General features: G+C 46.2%; 1 protein-coding gene across 2 annotated transcripts; it reads right to left on the reverse strand.

The window, feature by feature from the left end:
* Positions 1 to 12: 12 nt before the first annotated feature.
* setd1a (SET domain containing 1A, histone lysine methyltransferase) lies at positions 13 to 21,815 on the reverse strand. Of its 2 annotated transcripts, none has more exons than XM_083780547.1 (21): positions 21,803 to 21,815; positions 20,443 to 20,587; positions 20,246 to 20,344; positions 19,861 to 20,131; positions 18,326 to 18,453; positions 15,943 to 16,205; positions 14,005 to 15,724; positions 12,130 to 13,125; positions 11,719 to 11,886; positions 10,755 to 10,839; positions 10,523 to 10,665; positions 9,989 to 10,019; positions 9,581 to 9,779; positions 9,367 to 9,410; positions 7,936 to 9,254; positions 6,107 to 6,467; positions 5,153 to 5,334; positions 4,570 to 4,680; positions 4,252 to 4,371; positions 3,880 to 4,017; positions 13 to 2,276 (listed from the first exon to the last, which is right to left on the reverse strand). In XM_083780547.1, exons 2-21 carry the CDS (start codon positions 20,578 to 20,580, stop codon positions 2,103 to 2,105), a joined length of 6,690 nt encoding a protein of 2,229 aa, XP_083636673.1. In that variant the 5' UTR covers positions 20,581 to 20,587; positions 21,803 to 21,815; the 3' UTR covers positions 13 to 2,102. The 2 variants fall into 2 exon arrangements, with proteins under 2 accessions (XP_083636673.1, XP_083636672.1); XM_083780546.1 differs by lacking the exon at positions 21,803 to 21,815 and adding an exon at positions 21,413 to 21,787.
* Between the last annotated feature and the right edge of the window lie 2,929 nt (positions 21,816 to 24,744).

Raw genomic sequence — 24,744 nt, forward strand, 5'->3', positions numbered from 1 at the left:
TGCAGGTTATTTAAAAAATAGTTTAATGCACCATTAATAAAGGGTCCAACGCATTAATACAAGAGAAATATTGCAAATAATATTAAAATAATAATCAAATTAAAAGAAAACAATAAAAAATAACTGACTGGAAGGTATGTACATATTTCCTCCTCATGGGCAAAGAGGAAAAGGAACAACATATTTACAGCTCAGAATCAAGTGTGTTTCTACGAGAAACAAACACCTCTACAATATGTACATTTATTTCTTTGAACTTTTTTTCTTCCTTTTATCCTGTAGTAAAGAGGGCTGGGTTTGTACAGAGAAGCTTTCATTACAACAAGAAATATCTTACACAGCTTCTTGTTCAAGTGGTTGGAAGGGGTACAAAATCATGTGTTGTTAGTTAAAAATTTGGAGCAAAAAAAGGGGGGGGGGGGAAGAGATATTAAAAAAACTTGGGGACGGTTGTATGCATGAGGGCTGAGAAAGAAAGAATCACGTCAGGACACACCCCCTGCCTGTATCTCAACAAAACAAGGTCAGCGCACAACTCTGAGGCTCATCAGAAAAATGATTAGACCATTACAAAGCAGGAAGGCACACACCACACGCACACAGTACACACACACAGAGTAAGCAATACATTTGATTTGCTCTGAAGTAAACCAATTCTGAAGGGAGGGATGCTTTCATTACTGCCCATGAAAATGGGTAAACTTGAAATACAGCATTTCTGAAGACTTTTGTTTTGTTTAAGATCAGCTACAGACTCACTAGACCTATAAATTGTCCTGAAATCGCATAATCCAATGCGTGTGGCTTTAAAAACCTTTAGATCACGCCGAGACTAGGTTAAAGGACACTGACCGCAGTCTGGGGTATGCAGGAAGTTTGGTTGAAATCTTTGTCTAAAAATGGAAAATTGAGAGATAAATGTTTTTCCCTGACTGTCAAAGCAATTATCCAATATTAGCTGGTTTCAAAGAAAGATACAGAAAGGAACAGTAACCATGCACACATACAAGGAAGGGGGGGCAGGAGTATTTCAAACGTCTTGCTCCTACAGTTTTCCCCACATAAACCTGTGACGATACGGTCACTAGGGTCTATGTGGTTTAAGAGCATCAAACTGGAGGACATGTAAAAAGAAACACAACGCACACACAGCAGATGATCACTTGTGCGAATCTTGCAGACTAAAACCTGACAGGGTTGAAAACAAATATTAAAAGGTCTTGAGTTTCATCCAAACATCAGGGTTGTGGCAAAAGCTTCGAGTCCCGCACAGTGGAGGCGGCAGAGGGACACACTATAGTTTTAAGGGACTTATTTTTACTGTAAGATACTTACAGCTAATGTAACTAAACAACACTAACAACAATATTAATATTTAATACCATTAAATGAAAAAATAAAATAAAAGCTCCAAAACCAATCTTCATACTTCATCTTGCATAAATGAAGACCAATTAAATTGATCAAGAGTTTGTTTTTCGCTAAAACTGTGCCTAGAACCGGGCCGGCGGGCACCATTAAAAACCCTGAACTTGTTTTGCGGTTCCTGTGTGTCTGTGTGTGGATCTGTGTGAGCAGAACGTTGCCATCAGCAAAGGGCTATGCAAGGTGGTGGCAAACAAACTAAAACCAGCGTTAACAGGTTCCATTGTTTTGTTTGAAAAGGTGGTTGACTTGTTTGAAGTACAAAGAACAAAAGAAAAGTGAACAAAAATGACAAACCCAGACTTCTCATGCCTGACTGCCTGGAACTGATGGTCAGCACATCCTATTCTATTCAATCCAAAAATACTGCTACAGAACAGCTTAACGGTGATTGAGAGAACCCTCAAAATGACTGGCCCTCCAGGGTCCAGAGCTCCCTCAAGTAATGGCCCATGAAATTGCCAAGAACATGTAAAGTGTGCGTGAAAAGTGCAAGTGTGTGCGTCTCGGTTTCCTGGATACAATAAGGACAGCTGTGGGGCCACCTGGAGGAAGAAACCGGGATGGGGGAGGATAATACCGGCCGTCTTGTCGAGTTACACTCTGAGGTGGAAGGGGCCTGGTTGGAAACTCTACATCCCATGGATATGTGATGAACGGAGGGGTAGAGCAGTGCTTTAGTTGAGCGTCCCACGGCAGTTCTCGGTTCCACACAGGCAGGGGATTTTGTTCTCCTCCAGGGGAAACTTGTAGTCGTAGGTTATCTCTTCGTTGACCGCGATGGCCTGCTTCGAGTAGATCACAATCTTCTTTTGGGACTCTATGGTGATGACCTTAGCGTAGCAGTTTGGCTAGGAAAGGGGAAGGTATGACAGTAGTTATTAACGATGGCTCAAGTAAATCACAAAAAAGCATGTTAATAACAGAGGGCTGGGATTTGTGTCCTCATATTCTTCAGCAAATAAGTGCAGATCAGGGATGCAAACAAATCCTAACAAGGTGTAAAGTAAAAGAGCTATCCAAAGATATTTATTATATATCATATAGGCATATAGGTAACAACAATGCGACCAAATGCCTGTTTTAGGCTTACATGAATCACTAATCCTATTTAATATATTCAGATCAATAAGAGATCGATTAGAATTTGATAAATTGTATGTGAATTTCATATTCTTTTAAATACAATAAGACTTCCCATATAGTCCCATTTATGTGCACAGATGAAACAAACAAAATTAAAAACCGCTCATTAATGCGTCGTACACACTGCACGATATTTGCTCCGATTATGTTATGGGAACATTTTTGGCACTCCCCGAAAAAAACTCCCGATCTGACACAAGATCGGGCTTTGATCGCAGAGGTTTTGCTCTCTGTGTATGAAAGGCTCTGCGAGAAGATATAGCACAGATAAAAGCGAGGCGTCCTGTCGGTCTCATGCTTGTATCAGAGCATCCTGCATGTGCGTCACGTGGGTGAGATGTCAAAATGCAATTAAAACCAAATGATATAGCCTATATGTATCGGGTCTGGATCGCATCTTGGTGAACTCTTGCAGTGTGTGATGCCTAGTCGGCCATCAATCGTTTAGTGTGAAAGCCACACAGATATGACAGTCGATTTAAAAAAGAAATACTCCTGTAGTGTGAAATGCATAACGATCTGATGACTCGCCGACAACTTTAAAACTCCTACAGTCTGTAGGGGCCATTAGGTTACTTTCTAGTCGGCTACAGCTACACATCGTGTCATTTTGTAGTCATTTTGTAGATTGCGAAGTTGTAAAATGCTACATTGTTTATGGGCTGGTACGTAGGTCAGTTATATAATAATTTTTATTTGTAAAAATGGACAAGCCATTTCTGCCTGATTGAGGTGGAACATAATGGCCCACTTCCAGCAACAATATCAATGGTATCATGGCTGCAGCTTCATATCTAGCCAACGTAAAACTAAGCACTCAATTATAACATGACCTACGAGGACAGCTAATGTGTCAAAACCATGCGTCTCTCAAACAAGGTCAGGGATCCCACACAAACGTATGGGAGCATGCATGTGTTCTATTTCTCTATCAAACAAACAAAAGTGAATGATTTTGCCATCTGTGGAGAGTGGATAGGGAGTGTGTTTACAACACAGCTAAACAAATGAAATGAAAAGATCACACACACACACTTGTAAGCCACCGTCAGCCACCGCCCCACCCCAAAAGAGAAAAAAGGGTACTTAAAAGTGCTCTCTAGGCGCTCAGGTGGTGTAGTGGTGAAGTGCCTGCCCACCACCACCACTGCGGAGGTTCAAATGCACCGTGGTGCATCTACACTATAGATGCTAGATTCTACAGTCAGAGTGACATTTGCCAAAAAAAGAGTTGTTTGCATCCCCGGTAGGTGTGAGTGACAATGTGTTGCGTAATAAGCTTCCAGTGTGAGTGTGTGGCTGACTCACAGTGCAGCAATGGTTGATGAAACGTGCCAAGTTGCCACACTTTGTAGCGTCAATGATGGTGTCATGGTCAACGCGGAACAAGTAACTGCTCCCGATTCCCTGCTGGGCATAACGCTTCTCTCGATTGTCAGCCACCATCTAGAGGAAGAAACAAGCACAGTCCATCAGCACTGTCACTAAAATAACACGGGAGGATAAATATGCCCAATGCACAGTATCAACGATACTACTGTATCTATACTATAACACCAAAAGGGGTTCCTGCCCAAAATGGGTTAAACACACATAATTCCAAATCCATACAGACAGACACATCCATATTCCATACATACAGACTAGCAGTTAAAATTGTTCCAAATTGGAAGCTAGTACCTGTCTGATGTTCTGGCCCACATACTCAATGACCATCTCATCGGCCGCGATGGGTTCCATAGCAAACAGACCCCACTCATGGATCCTACTCCGCCCAAAACGAAGCCTCTTCTTTCGGAACTGCACCAAACAAGAAAAGACCAATAAACATTTGATCACATGAGCAAGCCCCAAATTGTATGAAAAATAAATACAAAAAACTTGGAATTATCAAAGCAACACTTCTTCTTTGAGCTGCAAGTACATGGACGTGCAACAGAGGCGTTGACATTAGTGGTGGTCTGGTATCTGCTCAGTGATGGCTGCCGTCGGCCGTACCTTGAGCTGGTTGAGCTTGAGCAAGTCGGAGTCCATGACTGCCAGGGTGCCGATAGCGGTGAGGAGGCGGCGCTGCTCAGAGCGTCTCTCTGACAACACCCGGTTAGTGCCCTGAGAAGAGGTAGAAACAGGGGGTCATTAACCCAATGAATTGTAAACACATAGCTATAAACAGAGTGAACCAAAGTAGCCCTCTGGCACAAAGAAATGTGTCATGGTTGCTTCGAGGCCGTTCCCTGTGATATAAAGTCTAAAAGAGGAACACGTCTCCTTATTACGATACCAAAATAGCAGATCTACAAGCTTGTAGCGCGCCACTCGGTGGCGCGCTACGAGCTTGTAGGTCTGCTATAATTCACTTGTAGGACTGTAGGACTATTTGACTAACAATATTTTTTTTGTTATTGCTTAATGTAAATCGCTCTGGATTAAGAGCGTCTACTAAATGCCTAAATTGTAAATTGCAATATGAAATCCTCAGGCTATTATTGGACCTTGTTCACACATAAATCTTCAGGCGGAAAACGCACATGCTCATCAGTTAGAAAGAGGCAAATCGAAACCAATAATAGTTCTGGCGTACCAATATGTCGACGTTCTCAATCTCCTGCATGACCTGCTCGGGTAAGTCCAGATCAAGGTAGACGTCTTTCTCCTTGCGGCTGATGGCGTAGTAACCCTCGCTCCTGGCACAGCCGGTCACATGCTGCCGAAGCAGGGCAGCCGTGTTCTTTTTCTTACGCCTGGGGTTTGGTAAGTTGGTGAGTGCAGGCCAAAAGGTTAAGGGAAACAGCTGAAGTCACACAATGATTTAGAACAGTGGTTCCCAAACACACAATGATTTAGAACAGTGGTTCCCAAACACACAATGATTTAGAACAGTGGTTCCCAAACCTTTTCATGTCAAGGACTCCCAAAATGATACTCATTAGCCTGCAGACTCCCCATTTGAAAATATATGCAAAGGACCCCCCATAAGAGAAGATTTGTATGGCTCAATTAGGCTACTGCCCCCTATTTAATGGCATTTCTATCTCTGGGACCCCAATACATATTGTAAAAGCAAACTTAATTGAACTCTGAGAGTTTACAAATGGAACGGGTCCATTTGGTTCCATTTGTACACTCTCAGAGTTACAGACCCATAAAGGTCCATTTGGTTCCTAACTATCATTTAGGTGGGGACCCCCTGGAACTCCCTCAAGGACCCCTAGGGGTCCCCAGGCCCCACTTTAGGAACAACTGATTTAGAATAACGACATACTTTCTCTAAGTTTAAAACTAATCTGGGCTTGGTTTTGCTTCGAGATCAACCTAGGGTGAATTAATTCACTCATTGGACTTAAAATGGACAGAAATCAACCAAGGAGACAGATAACTTCAATCCATGTGTGTCACCTGGATAACTGAAAATGCTTCAATAAAAGGTAGACAGATGATATCCCTAGACATGCCCTCCCTCTTCCGAAGATTTATGAAGCCGTTTTTAGCTAATAGTTTTCAGTGGTTTCTTGTAAAACGTTCATAAAAAGGATATTTGTATGCGTGACCCAGTGGGTGTCGTTGAGCCAGTCCGTGCTGTGGTCATCCTGCAAGAGCTTCTCATAGGTCGTCTTGAGCAGCATGAGGTCCTCGTTGTCCAGTCCAGAGTTCCAGATGTCGTACAATATGGTCATCTGCTCAAACTCGCTGCGCAGCTCATACTTGACGGGAGGAAGCTCGGGCGCGGCCGGGGTGGGTTTGGTCCAGCGTTGGTTGGACGTCACGCCCGCCTCCTGCAGGAACAGCCGCTCGCTCTTCCTCTTCACGTCCTCGATCAACTCGTCCTCCGTGTCGGAGCTGGACAGCTCTCCGGATTCTAGCTCCTCCACCTCGACCTCCACCTCCAAGTCAGAGTTCTGTGAACAGAGAAGGTTGAATTATTACAACTAAGCGGCGTAACAACAAGACTCTTGATGATGCCTTAAAAGAGGAGTCATACCCGAGGCCTGAATCTGAACCCTATACATTTTCTTTCATGGAGGGAGACCTTTGATAGGAGGTACTGGCAGGATTCAGTCCTAAAACCAGTTTGAGGTTCTAACGGGTCCTGAGGTAACCAATTTTCTCTTTTCATTTTTTAACCCCCCCTTTTCAAAATCTTTATATTGAAATTTCAATAATATAAATCTCAGAGATCCTAGGGCAGACATAATGAAAAGACTATTATTGTGCAAAACCAAAACATGCCCCTTCAAGACAAAAAGAAAAAACATTTTCTCCCCTTCAAGTCCCAATTTAGTAAAGCCAATTCCCAAATAATTCCCCAGCCTCTCTACGAGTACTCCATCTCTGCTAACCCCCACAATCAGTTATTGTTGGGAGGGTGAAGAAAGCCTCGGGTCTCCTCCGATACCCGGGCCGTCAAGCCACCATCTTCTTTCCACCTGACAGTGACAGGTCTCACAAGGGGGGGGGGGGGGGGGGGGGGCGTAACGCATGTGGAGGTACACGCCCCCCCCCCCCACGTCCTCCCCCCTGAACCGTTTGTGGGGATCATCAATGCAGCGACAAAGATAAGCCCTCCCCATTCGGCTTCCCACCCGCGAACGCGGCCGGTTGTGTTCGTTGGAGCGCCCGGCCAAGCCGTGTGCACCATGAAGACTGAGGCACAATGTAATCTAGTGTTTGAAAACACATGTCAAAAATCATTTCACTGCATGTGCCAGTGAGTGTTACAGTAAACAGGCCTACTAACTGTAAATGAGTAATGATTCTATTACAACCAGGTTTTACACATACATAACATCTCTCAGTGATACACTATACTGTAGGTAGACCACAGCCTTGTATTCACTTGTAGACCGTTTATGAACTACACAGTGAATACATTCATACAGATACTCACTGTTGGAAGTCTGTTAGCAGACCATGTATATACGGTATTCATTTTTGGTGACAGTACAACTACATACTCTATATTACCTTAATATTCTGATAGTTAGTAGATATATGAAACATATATACCTTGTTCATAGACTGTATATCCATTCATACATTGATTTATATTTATGATAGACTGAATAAGTGAATGAGTCGATGAACATCATGTGCAGAGAGATCCAGTGAACATACTGTATCTAGGACCAGCACCGCTATCTCCTGCGTTCCATTCTTTGACCGATGCTATAACACCTGAATCTCTCTTTGGGGATCAATAAAGGTTTCTTATTTTTGTCTTAACAATAATGCTGCAAATAGCCAGGACATATTGACCTTTAGAGTTTTAGAGTTTTATTAGGATCCCCATTAGCTGGTGCATAGCAGCAGCTAATCTTCCTACCTACTGAGTGTGTGATAAAAAATAAATCCCACGGTGCTACTCACATCTAGCTTTCGTTTCCTCTGTTTCTTGCCAGGTCGTTCTTTCTGCTTCTTGGTTTGTTGTATGTCTAGGTTTTCCTTGTCTTTCCTTCTCCTCTTCTTGCTCTTTTCCTTTTCTCGGCTGAAGCCCTTGTCAACTATGCCCTTTCTCTTGGAGGAAGGTGGAGACAGAACGGTGGCCTTGGCCGTGTCACCGGCCTCGCACAGCACATCCATCCCAGATAAGTAGTCCCCGGTGTCTCTCCTGGAGGGCAGCGCCTCCCCAATGACCTCTTCGGGCGCTTCAAGCACCCCAGAGATAGAGTTGAGGTCTGCGGGGAGCAGGACAGAAGAGTCCTGCTTGGAGGAAGTCCTTTTGGGGGCCGGGGCAAGCAGGACAGGGGGTTTGGAGTAGTTGTGCTCCATGAACACCGTTACGCCCTCTGGGTTCATGACCAGGGTCAGCGGCACCGGAGACAGGAAAAGCTCCTCGTCCATCTTCTGTTCCTCGGCCTCGTCCGACGTCTCCGTCTCCTCGGAGTCTCCGGCGTCGGGGTCCATCTTCAGGGCCACGTCAGCCAGCACGGACAGGTCTGCGGTGGGGGCGGAGGCCAGCTGCAGGAGGCTGGAGGCCCCGAGCTGCTCCCTGAGTCTCAGCCTCTGCTGGCCCTCGTCCTCGTCCTCCTCTTCCTCCTTGGGAGTGGACAGGCTGGTGGTGCGAGGTCTGCCTCTGGGCCGTTTGGCGGCAGGCGTCGGGGGAGGTGGGGGGGCCTCCTCGTAGGCCATCCTGCACATGGAGGCGTGGTCCAAGGGAAGATTCTGCACCGTGCGGCACACCATGACAGGAGGGGCGGGGGCCGGAGGAGGAGATCTGGGGAAGTCTTTGCCGACACCCCGCTTGCCGGGGGATTTGGGTGGAGTGGTCTGCAGAGACACGGGAGGGATGGGACTCTTTTTGGACTCGTCGGAGTACTGGGCACGTCCGGGCGAGGGCACGATGAGGGCATTCCCCTCGCCTGGTTTGGAAGCAAAGGGGAGCAGCTGAATGCCTTGGCCGGGCTGAGCTGAGGGGGGTGTGAGGATAACGGGGACGGGGGAATCTGGAGGCTTGGTGGGAGACAGGAGGGGAGACTCGGCTGCTGGGACAGAGACGACTGGAGACAGCGGCAGGGTGGGCATGGGCATTTTGAGGTCGCTCTCTTCTGTTGAGAAAGAGACAGTCTTCCTGCGTTTCTTGAGAGGGGGCACGAGAACAATGGGGGAGGAAGGACGCGGGTAGTTGGGAGAAGGAGGGCGCTTGGTGGGTACTGGTGCTGCATTCGCTTTGCTGTCCTCCGTTTCCCCTGAAACAGACCAATAGAAAATGTCATTGATTGAACCAACTGCTTTCCTGTGTAGCAGAAATTCGGAATTATTTCATCATTGTTAGCATCATTAACAGAATCTCTGACCCACCTGATTTGACCTCTGCTTTTGTAACAGCAGCTGCAGCTCTTTGCCTGAGAAAAACAACAAAAAAGTAAAGTAAAGAGAAGCCACCAATAAGAAAATAACTTTGACTACAGCAAATATTTGACACGGAAATATCGATGGGGAAATGACATCTGTGTGGATAGACTGTGGTCAATTGGTGAGGTGCTTTCACTTAACGAAAAACCTGTATCCATACCTCTCGCTCTCGTCCTCTTTCTCAACGGCGCTGTCCATGGTCGACTCATCCATGGTGTCGAGCCCTTCACTCTCGAGCGGCTCCCCTTCCTCATCATCCTCGTCCTCAGAGGAGGAGGAAGATGAGGACGTCGAAGACAAAGAGCCGTCGGAGGATGACGTTAGGCTCTCATCGTCGCTGTCAGCACTAAGGGCGTCATCTGAAAATAAAATCAATCAATAACAATAAATTTTTACATGATCCTAACACTAACACCCCTGTTTGTTGTTACTGTTGTTTATGAAACCGAAGACAAATGTCCACATTGTGGACAATAAATGAAACTGACTAACTAACTTAAGCTGCAAACGACGTTCAAGAGAAGTGGAGTAACTCAGCTGACATTTAAGAACAATAAAAGTGATTTACCATCAGATTCCTTCTCGCTTTCTTCATCCTCCTAAAAGAAAAAAAGACATTGGATGAATACAGAGCACAAAGTGTTAAATGCTGCCATCTAGCCAACAACAAGAGAAAACACTGGCATTTTAAATGAGTTTCAAATCTTTTTAGTTCACTAGACTAGACTACACCCAACTTACGCTCTGTTAGGTCATCAAGCCTACCTCAGCGAATTAAGCATGTATTTTTGTTGAGGCCTATTATAGTCATTTTTAGACCGATTTCTGTGTTGCACCCAGATCCCCCTCCCCCCATATGATAATTGTCACACATGATCTACATTGCAATACACACTGAGGAAGGCTCGACGCCAAAACGCGTCCGTGCCTCCATGAATTAAAAGTACCAGAAGGATTTCGGAGTGCTGGCTGTTATGTTCTCATTGTGAATCTTGGTCAGCCGTGCACCTGGCAAATTGCATTGCACAGACTGCACGTTCTCGTTTTCTGTTTCTACTCTTATCCCTCTCTGGTGCCGGCTCACATCAACATCAACGCGTACCTTTTCAGTGGAGGAGCCGTCTGAGGTTTCCTCTCCTTCGCTGTCCAGCTCCCAGGGTTTACGAGTCCTCGGCTTCTTTTTCCTCCTCTTGCTGTCCCTCTCTTTGCCCAGCCTGTCTCCTTCTGACCGTCGGTCTTCTGCACCTGGAAATAAGGGAAAGAAATTATTATTTAAGAAACCCACAAGAGGTCAACCAACACCGTCCTTCCTGATGTAAACAACAGGCTCAAACCTTCATCATCCTCGTCTGGCGGAGTAGAGGGTCGCGGCCGTTTCATGTCTCCCTCTGCAAATTCCTGAGGCTCTTTCCTCTTCACCTGGAGCACCAGAAACAACATTTATCATTTTATTGTAATGCTCCAGTAATTGGTCATGTAGTATTTTAATGTTTTTATTCCAATCCAATATATTAGAATACATAATATTATAGTATTGCATCACCGACGTCTGTCCGTTCAAGAAAGCATGCACTGTTTCCTGTGATATGCGTGCGATAACGATACAGGACACGGATGTCTGTCTCTCGCCGCACGTGCGCGCACGCACACACACACGCGCACACACACACACACACACCGAAAGAGAGCACACGCGTTTCATAATAACACCAGTAGCGCTGGTCCGCAGCATGCCTGCTGATTCCGACGTGGTTTTATCAACATATTCGAGTGAGATGTGTTGGTTTTATAGACGCATTATTTAACAGCAATAATATAAATATAGACGTAGAAAAAAATATACGACACCTGAATTTACTCATGGAATAAAGGTCTATATATTGATGATATCCATCTATCGATACAGGCAGACGGTTTATACTGTACGATTTCGAGTCGGCGACAGAGACAAATAGCAAACCCGCTTAGATATCGAGAAACGCTCAGGAAGGCATCGGCGAGCGCTGAAATCACGGCCGCATAGTATCGCAGAGCCTTTCACACACAGCGAGCAAAAACCTGATCTCGCGTCACTCGGATCACGGATTTTGTCGACGAGCGCCAAAAAAAGGGTCCCCAACAGCTAAATCTGAGCTGATGGGCTGATTTTTCAGGCCAAGAAAAAAAGAGGGGGAGGTAGCCGAGGCAATTGGTTTTATTAACTTGCTATAGATAGCTAACAACTGAACAGGGAGTTCAGACTATTTTTGTTGTGGTAGTCTTTGTATGGGCAACAACTGCTTTGTTGTGTGTTTCTACCTTGAAAGATGGCAGCCGTAGTGCTCCTCGCAGGGAGAATCCCTCCATGCCCCCACTCTTTGCCCAGTCTACCAGAGACATGACAGGCTCACGGGGACGGCTGGCCTTCTCCTCTTTCTTCTCGTCGTCCCGCAAGGCAGACACACCCCTGACCATTGTCTGGAAAGGCTGGGATCAAAAAGGTCACAAATCAAACAAATACTTCCAGTATTATGACAGCTGTGTTGTATGTCGTTCCAACCCCAAGCTACAAGTGTGGTAATAATGACACACTGAGATATTATCCAGTATTGTCTTATAAATTACATTGTGCAAGGACACTTTAAAGATTATGATGTCAATCATTACGCTGGTGTTATATTGAGGAAAACCATATTTTTTTCCATTATAACAACTTCCTTCCTCCCTAACCTTGGCTTTGGTCTCTTTCCTCTCCCACCACTCGTCGAAAGTGGCAAAGGCGATATTCTCCACCATCTTGCGGTTCAGGTCCCTCTGCATGATGTTCTTCATCTCCTGGATCAGCGTGGACAGAACCATCTGCACCGTGGCCTCGTGGGGGTTCTCGGGCAGCGCGGGCATCGGCTCTCCCGGAGCCCGGTACTGATCTCCTTCGCCGGGCGGCATGGCGCCATAGCCGGGCGGGGGCATGTACGAGGGATAGTGCGGGGGTAAGACGTGCGGGGGCCAACTGGTGAGGGGGGGTGGGAGGATGCCGTGGTGGGGAGGCGGCGGCGGGATCTGAGCACCGCCGTGAGGGTCGGAGTAGGCGTAGGACATGGGCGGGGGCATGTAGCGGTGGTCCTGGTCATAGGCTCCTCCTCCCCCCTCTTGGTCCATGTAAGGGTGGTGCGCGTGGGGCGGCGGAGGCATCGAGTGGAGGTGGTAGGAGACGTCGCCGTAGTCTGCGGGGACGGCCTCGCCGCCCGCGTCGCCGTTGGGCGCCGCCATGCGGAGCTGGTGGAGGCGGCTGAGCATCTGCGTCTGCATCTGGAAGGACATGGGGGCGCCGCCGCTGTACTGGTTCATGAGCTCCAGGGAGGTGGCGTAGTCGTACATGTGGTGGGGGGGCATGGGCGGCGGATACTCGGGGTGGAGCTCCATGTGCGCCAGCGGAGGGATGCCCGGGGGCGGCGGGGGCTGCAGAGAGTAGCCGGGGGGCGGCGGCAGGTGAGGGGGGTAGGAGGCTATGGGCGGGTGCATGGAGGCGCCAAAGTGCTGCGTGGAGTCGGAGATGGGCGCGGGCGAAGATGAGGGGTCCGTCGCCTGCAGAGATATGGCCACCTGGGACGAAGAGGGGGAAGAGGCCGAGGAGGCCGAGGGCTGATGGGTGGTCACCGTCGTTATGGTGTTCTCCTCCTCCTCATCGGAGATCTCCATGTCTTCCCCGGAGGACCGAGGGGACGACTGCAAGGGAAACACAATGTGAGGACTTCTGGAGAAGGAAAACAGCCGGGACTAGACAATATCAAAAGGTGACAAAACATTATTCTGCTTCCGCACATCGAAACTTAAAACTCCCTTTGACCAAAATGGTCTTTCTCAGGCAAATGCTTGTATTAGACATATTCTTGGTTGAAAATAAATGTTGCAAATAAAAAGGGAGCTTAATTTCAAAGTGTGGATGTGTTTTTTCATCCTTTCATGTATGTTGTTGCTTCCCAGAAACTGGCCTACTGGGGTTTTAGACGCGCACATCACTACTATCCTTCTGCACACTAGTAGACAAAGATTTACCCTTAATATCACTAACCTGCTAGGCTCCACACTCCACAGCCCTGTGTCCTAGTTCCAACCTGATCCAATACTGCCCTACTCAGGCAAACAGCTGTAACTACTTTGTAATGACGATTTCCTGTATTAACAGGTAGCTGTCAGAGGGCTGGTGTAAGTTTGGGGAGGGAGTTGAATCGCTTGAGCATATTTAGGGTACCTCTTTTTATATTGTTCAAAGTATATTATTATATTATTGATCTTCTTTCTACTGACTGACTGGCACACTTCTTCGGTCTTCTGAGCCCGACATCACGCCACCGACCGTTTCCGTGGCAACAACTTGCTGACCATTATACATGTTAAAAGGTCATGGTTTCGGCTTACCATCATAACATAACATATCATAACCATAAATGCCTGGCTGTACGTATCAGTGTAACATATATTCTTGAGAGCAATAAAGTTCAATGAATAATAAAGTTCAATCGGGGCCACTGTGGCCGACAGAGAAAAGGAATTGGTTGCATAACATTCACATAACATACACTATTCATGACTTTTGGTTCCTACCTGACTCTGTCCATTGTAAGGTGGTGTGTGTGCCCCCGTTCTGTTCCGTGGGTCACTAGACCCAGCCAGGGGAGCTTCCTCCTTTGAAGCCCGGAGCCCTGCCTGGGCTTGGGGGTCCTCTGAGGCAGGGACATGGTGAGAATAGGTGGAGGACGACGGCGTGGCTGGAGCAATTACAGTGGGACTCTTCCTGCCCTCTCCGTCCTTTCCTTGTTTCCTCCCTCTGCGTCCATCTCGGTCGCGTTCTCCTTTCCGCCTCTGCTGGTCTTTGTCCCCGTCCTCGCCCCTCTGGCTCCCGCTCGCGCGCTCTCCCGTCCCGTCCACGGGGCCTCCCACTCGCTCTGCTCCGTCGCCGCCCGCTGCCTTTCCCCTCTGCCTCTCCTCCTTCCGGTCCTCCTCTTCCTCCTCGTCCGAAGCGAGGAAGGAGAACTTGGCCTTCTGCTCCTTCAGGAGCATCTCAATGCGAGAGTCCAGGCTGCTGCTGTGGTAGACAAACGGCAGGCTCTCGTTGGTGGAGTCTGGCTCCGGGGAGGAGGAGTCCCGTTGTGGCGGCGGAGGAGACGCAGAGGCCGGGACGGTGGAGGACGGGAGATTGTGCGGTAAGGACGTAGAGGAAGGAGAGGTAGAGGAGGACGCAACGGAGGAGGAGTGGGGCGGCGAGGAGGGCGGGGGGGTCTTCGGCGGAGCAGGTGGGGTGCTGGGACGGCGTTTAGGCTTGGTCCACTGCTCCTCCCGCGCCGGGCTGTCCTGGTTAAAGTCCATGGCTCCGAGTGTCTCGGCCACGGCCGCCGCTATGACAGAGGCCGGCGGGAGCGGGGGAGGCGGCGGGGGAGGAGGCGGAGGCAGGGTGCTGTGGTGAGCCGCGTGATAGTCCTTGTCCCCGCCGGCCCCAGGATGAGAGCCCCGCTCGCCGGGGCCGGCCCCTCCGAGGCGACTGGACGCAGGCGCTTCGTGGGGAGGCGGTGGAGGGGCAGGTTCTTTAGACGACGGGGGAGGAGACATGCTGTTGGAGGAGGAGCGGTGGGAGTTAGAGTTGTACCTGGGGTCTGAACTGTTGGAGTAGTCACTGTCTCTGTCTCGGTCCCTAGTGTCCCTGTCGTGGCTGCTGCGTCTCCGGCTGCTGCTGCTGCTGTGGTGGTTGTGGGAGGAGTGGTGGTGGTTACGGTGCCTTTGGTGCGGTGGGTGGTCCCCGCCGGAGCGTGAGCCGTGACTGTCTCGCCGGTAGCTCCTCTCGTCCCTGCGGTCCGCGTGGTGGTGGGAGTGGTGAGAGTGGTACTTGGAGGGGGCAGCAGTGTTCGTTTCTTGGTGGTAAGACGACCTCCTGGTGCCGACCCCGGCCGCGCCACCCCCGTACCGCGCCCCCGACTCTCTGTCGCGTTCCCTCTCCCTGTCCCTGTCTCGGTCCGACAGCGGGGGCTGCTCGTACTGAGAGGCGGGGAGCGGAGGAGGCATCGAGGAGTGGTGCGCCATATGTGGGCCGGGCCCTCCAGCGTTGGGGTAGGCGGGGTAACACGGCGGCTCGTTTGGACGGTAGGAGGCGGCGGGAGGGTACATGGGGCGACCTCTGTGGTACACTGAAGATTCCTGTGAGTCTTCAGCGTAGCGGGCAATTTTGTATCCCCCGACGGATGATGACACTGTAGAAGAGGACGATGACGAGGGCAGCATGTCCTGGGGAGGGTAGCCACTGCCTAAAGCACCAGCATTGTAGCCAGGGTGTCTAGAAAATAAAGAAGGATAGAAAATCAATGTGACATTATTCCCCGTCCATAATATATCTCCCTGGTGTGGTTTAAAACATCAGGAAAATTATCCCAGTTCAATAAATAAATATTACTTTCCAATTGCATCACACAGATCACGTAAAAAAAAGGTTTGCATGCCCGATTATGCACAACATGACATGTGTAGAATGTACCTGCACATTGAGTGACTAACCTGCCACCAGTGTATCCTGACGGGTCCTGTGAGAAAGGAGTCCCCCCGGAACGGGGCGTGTAGGGTGTCCCGCCACCCTGGGAGGAGGCGGAGGAGCCTGGAGTGTAGGGCCCCACCATGGAGGAGGGCGGTGTGTCCAGACGCGGCTCACTGAAGCCTGTGTCGGTGGAGCAAGGAGTGATGCTCCCAGGCGTGAGGGCCTGCACACCTGCTGCAGCCACCGTCACAAGGTCACTGGACAGCCTCCGCCTGATATCCGATGACTGCACAAAATGAAGGGAAAAGAAAGGGAAAACGGAGTCACCAATGTTGCAATATTTAAAGATATTTATAAATAAATAAAACAATAAATGTGTTACTTCCCAATTGTAACTTTAGACAGGGTGACTGGTTAAGCTCTAAACGTCTAAACCAGGGGTAACCAACCAGGGGCTCGCGAGCTACCAGTAGCTCGCGGGAACCTTTCAAGTCGATCCCAAAGTGTCAGACTGACGGGCAGAAATACACAGCAGAATGTCGTTCGCAAAAAAAGAGCAGATCTACAAGCTAACAACGTGTAGAGGCTCGATGCTTTTCAGCTTGAAGATCTGTTCCCCTTGCTTCCACCGCACCGCCCTCTGCCCTCCCCCTTTTAGCACTCTGTGCTCATGTGCTGTGACTGTGTCTGTTGTTCCCCTCGCAGGCAGCACACAGAGCAATGAGAGCATCAGAGTGAACGCAGCATGATAGCGTCCCCGACACGTTGAATATTATTATTTGTAAAGTTCGAACGCCAACTTTTAACACTGCACGGCTGCACGCACAAATAAAGAGTGCACTCGGCACTCGCACATGATGGATTATTATCGATCAAAACAATCCTTAGCGTGTTGCACAGCATGAATGATAAGTAATCACCGACCTGGCTGGATAATATCACTATGACAAATTGTCAAAATGTTTAGTGCCGCTGTCAAAACATGACACAGTGAGAGCTGAAGATTCTAACTATTGAACAAGAAAGCCACAGTTTTGAAGGAAGTGGGTCCTAGACAGGGCTTACGTATAGCTCATGCATGGATGCATGGATGATAGACAGACTATCCTGCTGTTCTATCATGTGATATTCGATGCAGGGCAAGATGCTCGATAGTGAATTAAATTGTAACATTCTCCTTGGCTTTGACTGCTTCAGACAGAACATCTGACACACAGCTACGGTAGACTATTAATTTACTAAGCTGTTAACTTACTCGGCTGCCTACCGTTGCTCGTTAATCAGGTCACACAATGGATGGACCACTGATATTTATCCATCCAGGTCGGTGATTTTGTAACACATGCTTTTGTAAGCGACGCTAAGGATTGTTTTGATCGATAATAATCCGTCATGTGCGTGCGCGAGTGCACTCTTTATTTGTGCGTGCAGCCGTGCACAGTGTTTCTCCCACGTTTGGTTAAAAGTTGGCGTTCAAACTTTACAAATATGTGAATATTCATTGAAATGAGAAACAAAATATTGTGCTGTAAAAGCAATTCATGTCCTTTGCATTTTGTTTTATTAAAAAAAAAACTCAAAGAAGTTTATTTGTATTTTTGTCCTAATATTTTTTATTTCTAATACATTTGTCTTAAAGCGCAAATAACATACTTTCTAAAATGGCTTTTAATATTTAATATCATATTGTCTATGTCCCTCAAAGTTATTTCTAATGGTTTTGAGCCTCAATCACCACTGATATAAGTATAACCAGGCCTTGTCATTTCTTTCTGGACTTTGAAAGCAGTTTTAGCTGCAGTACCACAATGTCCTGGGGTGGTGGGGGTGCAGATGCAGATTATTTAATATTTGAGTCATTATAATACTGATGCTAGATAAAACCAGGTTGTTTCCATTCCATGCCAGCTTGGAAAATCGACAATGGTGGACATTGTAAACAAAGTGGAAATGCAAATTTGGAACTGAATACTTAAGAAGAGGAGGAATTATACAAAGTAGGGTGACATTGATGACATCACGATGAGGCCAAAATCAGTTGAGCCGTTCCTGAGAGCAATTTCTATTAAAGCACCTGATATGATATGAAAGCCTGATTGTTCAAAATTGGTTATTTGTGGGGATAGAAAACACATATGGGAGCTCCAAAAACAGAAAAGAAATGGAAAAAGTTGAATTCTATGTTATAGGTCCTTTTTACATTGATAATATAACTTACTATAAGTTTTTATTCTTATTTAAGCTTTAGTCTTTGTGTGGATGTGTGCACATGCATTGAGCCTGTCAGAAATAGCAAAAAACAAGTGTTTTTTCTAACACGTTTTAGTGGTAGATCTTGGCTTACAATTGGGAATAAAATGGGCTCTTGGGCTTGAAAAGGTTGGTTACCACTGGTCTAAACTCTACCGTGTCAGGTTGTGTTGGTGGCTGAGGTGTTGGCCGCTCTGTCACAGCTGGCTTGCCACCGAGGGGCACAGTCTGTGGAGTGTAGGAGCCATTCACTAGAAGGTCATAATACTTCTGCCTCTGCGAACCTGGAAGAAATAAGACAAAGAAAAAGAAATAGGAAAAAGGTGGGTTAAAAAAATAAGTAGGAGAACATAAACCATTATTGATCCCGGAAACGGAAAAACCTTTTGTCTTTTTACGAGACCGACCATTATAAAAAAACATAAGTAATATTAAAGTCAAAGTAGCCACTAGCCAGAGCAAACCCAACTTTTTCATGTCTGTGTCTCTGTCTGTGTGTGTGTGTCTCTCTCAAATCTGCAGCCCTGCTGTAAAAATGTAGTGGTGTTCCAGAAATAACTGATGTACAATTTGGCACGCGACTCCTTTTAAGCTCACAGCGGTTCCTTCACACCTTTATTTCCACAGAGTGAAAACTCTGCCCAACTAATTTATAAGATAATGATTTAGTAGTACACGTACTGTTTCTGGATATACTCGTTTGGACACTCTCCTGGTGAGATTGGTCCTATAAGCAGTGCACAACGTGTTATCTCACGTTATGACAGACTGACTGACACTGACACACACGTGTATGCACAGAGACTTCATGTACTGTATATAAGTGCCTCCACCGGAGAAAAGAATAATGAAAAATAAACACACACACACACGGACGATCAAGTTATTTCTTGTATGAAAGTTAAAAAAATGCAGGCTTGGTTGGCTCCTAATTCTTCAACACACCAGAGGGTTAGCCTGGTTAGTCTCTGTACCAGCCGAAGAGGAAATCTACACGCGATTGGCGAGCACTGATTTTGTCCCCTGGCAACAGCATGAAAGCAGGAGATGTACAGGAAAGAGTTGTTTGAGTTGTTGGTTTTTGGAGACTCCTGTCCAGGACAAGCTTCAGGAGACTTGGCTCAGATGTGAATTGGCGTTAGGAACACGTTGCGACCGCATGCCCTGGCTGACGTCGCCCCCAGGCAGGGTTCAAACCCACAACCTTTTGCATGAAAGGCATATGCTCTACACAAGAGTAGACTTAATAACCAAACCAAAAGATAAATAAAATGTGTTTGAGCCTGTAGACACATACTGTAACCTACCAGATACCACCCAACAACCTATCTGACCATGAAAGTTGGGAGTTGTGCACATCCATTATTACAGTCAACCATAAACTTCAATTAGGCTAAGTATCCATTATTGCAAATACAATGGTCATTGCTGACTTGATGACATTAGCTGAAGCCATCAAACATACAGCATATAGCTAAATGGACTCTAATACATAAGTTGATAGGCACATTCTACAATGAGACGCAGATGTTTCAGTTAGACTAATGCTTAATTTATGCTTGCTCCATCTGAAACACGTTGTGAGCTTGGTATAGCTGGAATCAGGATCGATGTATTGCAGCGATGGCGGAAAAATCTCAGACACAAAGTTACATGAACTACAGTATATACATGACAAGCATAGATCATACCTTTGATGTCTAGCTGAGCATGAATAATGTTGCCCATGACCGAGGTGTTGTGCAGGTGCTTGACTGTGTCCTTGGCTCCTCTAGTGCTCTTGAAGAGCACTCTGGCCAGGCCCAAGTGCTTCCTTGTCTTAGGGTGAAACAGGATCTCCATCTCCTCCACCTCACCAAACTTGGCGCACATTTCTGCCAAGAAGGGCTCTTTGATGTTGTCATTGAGTCTAGCAAAGGTCACCTCTTTGAGTGGTATTTGTCCCACATACCATTCGTCAAGCTGAAAAGACAGAAGAATGATCGTACAATTGATTTATTAAAAAGAAAACGTTTCACAATATTGTGCGGCACTTCTGGAATTTTGTGAAAACACTTGCTAATTTGTTACACTCACCTTAAACTTGGGCACCGGCAGGGACATCTCTGTGTACCTGGACCAGATTCTACGAGGTCGAGGATCCCGAAGATCTCCCACTGGTTGTAACCCAGAGTCCTAGACAAATTGTTTGAAATTAAAACCTCCAATCAATATTTGCATATGCATATAGACAAAAAAAAACATTAAATGTGTGTGGGTATGGGTCAGCTCACTGGAACACTGAAATGCACTCCATCATATCTGTATATTTTCTGTGTAACCCTCCGGATAGCGGGATCCTGGACAAGCTTGTAGCTCTTCCACTGCAAACTGAGAGCTCTTTGTGTTTCTGCTCCGCCGTCTGGATCCATCCTACAACTGAAAGCAAAAGTAAACATGAGTGTAGATGTGGCAGAAATATGTTTTAATACCATAGTTATACAGAGTGTCAGGATAAGCGATTAGAACACCACTGTTTCCACGATTTAAGTCTAAAGCCTCATTTATACTTAGTTGCCTGCCGGTGTGTCACGCTCAGTAAATAGCAGGTTGTATATCTGCTATTTACTGCATGCAACACCAGCATGCAACCCAAGTAATAGAAACGAGGCTTTAGCTACTACATTACTCGAGTTCTTGACTGTAGCTCTGTAGATAATACGAGAAGATGCGGACATTACACACGTGATATGCACACGTTATAACGTTTTAATAGTGTGTCGCGCGAAATTAACACAATGTTACGCTGCATCACACACATTAACAACAAGTCCTTCCATAATGGTCTATGAAACGGTCGGTTTAAATGAAAACATAGAAGAGAATGCGTGTCGTCGCCCTCCCTTTCCGATAGTAGCCGGTGTTCGAACCCGGGTCAGTGTGCGCTCTACCGGGACGCAGCATGCTGTCAAAACAATGAGCAGCGTTACGTCACGTATCACCGAAAGCTAACAACAAAAACAATCACGTTGCTCAATAAAACGCGAGTAAAATCACGCACACATGAACGCAGACCCCGGGGTACACTCTGTCTGTTAAAGCGGATAGCTCAGGAGACGCTGTCCGGTCCAGCGTTGCCTCCTTGGTGTGGCTACTAGGAGGGCAAGTTGATGTTAGCTAACATTAGCTCGGTGCCGCTAACTAAACACAAGCAAGTTGGGGAGAGCCGAGCCGCCGCAACACGGATTAACATGAGATCAGTACCATCTGTGGTGGTATCCGCTTCTCTGGAACGATGGACGGGATTATTTGACACGCCCGCAGCCTGAAAAACACTGCGACCCACCCCGCGTCTTTCACGCCGATCGCCCGCTCATCCGGCAGGACTAGTAGCAACCCGCCGCTAAAGTGTAGCTGCCAGCTCCTCTAGTCTAGTAGGCCTGAAGACGGACTAAGAAAAACACTGAACCCGGAGCAGAAAGGCGGGCGCCTCCGACTCGAGCCCCGGTCGAAACTGGTCAAATAAAAGGGTGCCAATATCATTCCGGTTAACGTTCACTGCTACAATGAGCCTCGGCGTGACCGCGCGGCCATTGTTTTCGTCTAAAAAAATCACAATATTGTTGAGCGGGCGGCCATCATCGCGTAACCAACCTGAAAGCCTCGCCTGTTCTCCATCGGAGTGTTTGAGAGAACGCAGCCTTCGATTCGACAGCAGCACTTCCCGTGCAAAGGCCACTCTGTCAACATGTCACAGTGACGTATACGAAGTTGAAAATATTACCTTACAAGATACATACGTCCTCATTTCCCTTACATAAACGTATAGCATTGTTTTATACAATACAACCGCCAAGGCGATATTTAACAAATCTGAGTGAATCTGCTGATTGAAAACTCCAACACATAAAAGACAAGGCGCATCGCGCGCCCTCTTGGGGCCGTTCTGTGCAACAACAAGGCAACAACGTCTGCTTGCTGCAAACGTCACTCGCCGCGTTAAAGGGACATACCACTAAAAACAATCTGATGATGCGTTTTGTCCCAACTCCCAATGTGATTTATTCTCCTCAGGGAGAGATTTACTTAACACTTAACAACAGTCGTTAGTTTGTTACATTTCTTTTGCATTGTTTTGACCTGGTTTTAATTCCCCATAGCCTCAAATTGCCTCAATTCCCTGGCCTACTACTGTTCTTTTGCAAAATAATAGAATCTAGATAGCTAAAATGGATATTGAGACGCCCTCTTATGGAAGGTTCCACAAGAGAGCGCTATTTCATAAAAAACTGGAGATTTTTTTTTAATTCCAATGTGGTACGAGGTGTAGGATTTTTTTGCTAAAAGTGTTTTTTTTTGCTTTTTTGGCTTTCATAGGGACCAAACTGTCAGAAAATGATGGGGTTCCCGACCCCCACCCCATATTTGGGGGGTCATATATTTTGGGACCTCCCATAATAGTACGCCAGACAATAATGTCCGATTTTCATAATATTAGGGTTGTTTTATAGGTTTTTAAATATTCTGAGTTGATTTCTTACACTTGAAAGTAGCCAGAATAATCTTTTCTGACTTTTGGTTGGGGTCTTTCTTCACCCGGGGCCCCCCGGACTCATCTCAGTACTCATTACATTCCTCGCTCTGCTCCTGTTCCAGAACAATGTCAAATTAGACAATAATTTAAACAAGTTTTTGTAGCTGGGCAGTGATTACAAAAATGAGTAGTAGTTAATACCAGGGGTCTTCCACAGGGGGCCAGGACTAGTTTTGCCCTATTCTTGCACCCATATGTGATTTGCAAGTATTTCGAATAGTATTAGAATATCTTGCGTTTATGTAAAGTACTTTGATAGTTTATTAATATTCTACCATTATTGTTGACAGATGTTACTGCAGGGAATAAAGGCATTGCAACTTCTCACTTTGGGCACGCAGAACGTGTCCATTTATTTCACACACTGCACTCACACTAACAACACAACACACACACACCTATCTTCTTAAAGAGCCCATGGTCAATTATGCCTACAATAAATTATTTGCAGGATCTATTCATCTTCGTCATCATCATCTTGAATGTCCTCCCTAATAGTGTTGACACCATCAGGTCGATTTTGAAGGTGCAGTTTACCAGGTCGTGATACATAAATTGGCCTCGCTCTGCGCACATTCGTATTATGAAAGGCATATCGGCCCGTGTTGAACGCACTCGGCCCGTGTTGAACGCACACACATTTGGCATACCGCGTCCCTGAATATTTTAGCATTGTGGGAGTGTCCATATGTTAATTATTCTCGCTTTGCGCAATTTGCTATTAAGCCCCTTGACCTAAAGACACTCAGCGCATAACGATTAGACGTGGGTCTGACCACCTCATAAACGCAAAAAGCACTGTTTGATTTGACACTTGAGGGGCTCTGGAAGGCTGGTAGAGTGTTGCCATGTCTGTTTATTATAAGCGGCTTATTTTTCTGTAAAGTTGCTTTGTGTGGTTGCTTTTCTTGTTTCTAAAGTGGTTATTTGGGCTTTTCTCCTAATGTTGTTTAAACCAGTGATCGTCACACAGCACATTCCCATGTCAAGGATCCCCAGATGAATGCATTTGCCCAACTAAGGACAGCTAATCCAAAAATTAAATAAAAAGATTACTTTTGAAAATAGCAGATCTATACCAGCTCACAATGCATCACATTCATTCATTAAAACTATGAACTCTGACTGCAGGGGGATATATAATGATCATTATAACAATGTGCAAGAACATATTTAAAAAGAAGGAAGAACTTTATATTTGTGGACAATCAAAATATGTTTTTTTATTTTAATGTGGTGTCATTCAAATTAATCTGGATATGGCAGACTCACTATTTAGAAAATAAAAACATGGCACTTCATTTAAAATAGGTTACAGACCCCTGTTATATGCGCTTATTTTTATAGACATATTTACTTGTTTCTATGAGACATGGCAGTTTTGCGTCTTTTAAAAAAAAATGTTGAGATTAGAAACGGCCATAATTCTTTCATTTCTCAACCTTAAAAATAAATAAAAACATCTCCATAATCCGTGGGAAATGTGCTTTCATATGCTGTATCACACCCGATTCAAGTCTTCTTCAATAAAATGCTACGAGCGAACTCAGCGAAGACCATACCATCGGGGCCACAGCATTACGCAGCACGCATTCAACTCATTCCTTCGTCGTGACTTGAATGAAATAAAATATAATAAACGTTATTTTACTGGTGTTTTTCAATAGAAACAAATAAAGAGCGTGTGTAGGCTACTGTGTGCAAGTGCAAAAGTGCATATACATGCATGCACTAGGCTATATTTCTTCCGTGTCGGGATGGTGATTGAGCTCTTCAAGTTCACAGCCCGTTTGGTCTTTCATAAAAAAAACGTTGATATTAGCCTATAAACACTCATGGTTCTCTCATTTCTCAACCGTTTTATTAAATGTAAAAATCTCCATATTCCTTATGAATCTTGCTTTCATTCGCTGTATGGTACATGGTTCTATCGTTATCGAATTAATTAATTACGCATGGATTGGCAATTTGCCAATATGCTGCTATCTACTCGCAATTCCAT

The sequence above is a fragment of the Protomyctophum parallelum genome (genome assembly GCF_964188405.1).
Source record: "Protomyctophum parallelum genome assembly, chromosome: 13".
Classification (NCBI taxonomy): domain Eukaryota; kingdom Metazoa; phylum Chordata; class Actinopteri; order Myctophiformes; family Myctophidae; genus Protomyctophum; species Protomyctophum parallelum.

Bases quoted from the DNA above. Each gene is read 5' to 3' on its own strand.
- setd1a (XM_083780547.1), bottom strand. From the start codon at position 20,580: ATGGATCCAGACGGCGGAGCAGAAACACAAAGAGCTCTCAGTTTGCAG. The intron at 6,468-7,935 runs GTGAGTAGCACC...CTCTGTTCACAG, and splicing joins AGAGGAAACGAAAGCTAGAT to AACTCTGACTTGGAGGTGGA. The intron at 4,681-5,152 runs GTACGCCAGAAC...ACCTCTTCTCAG, and splicing joins TTGAGAACGTCGACATATTG to GGCACTAACCGGGTGTTGTC.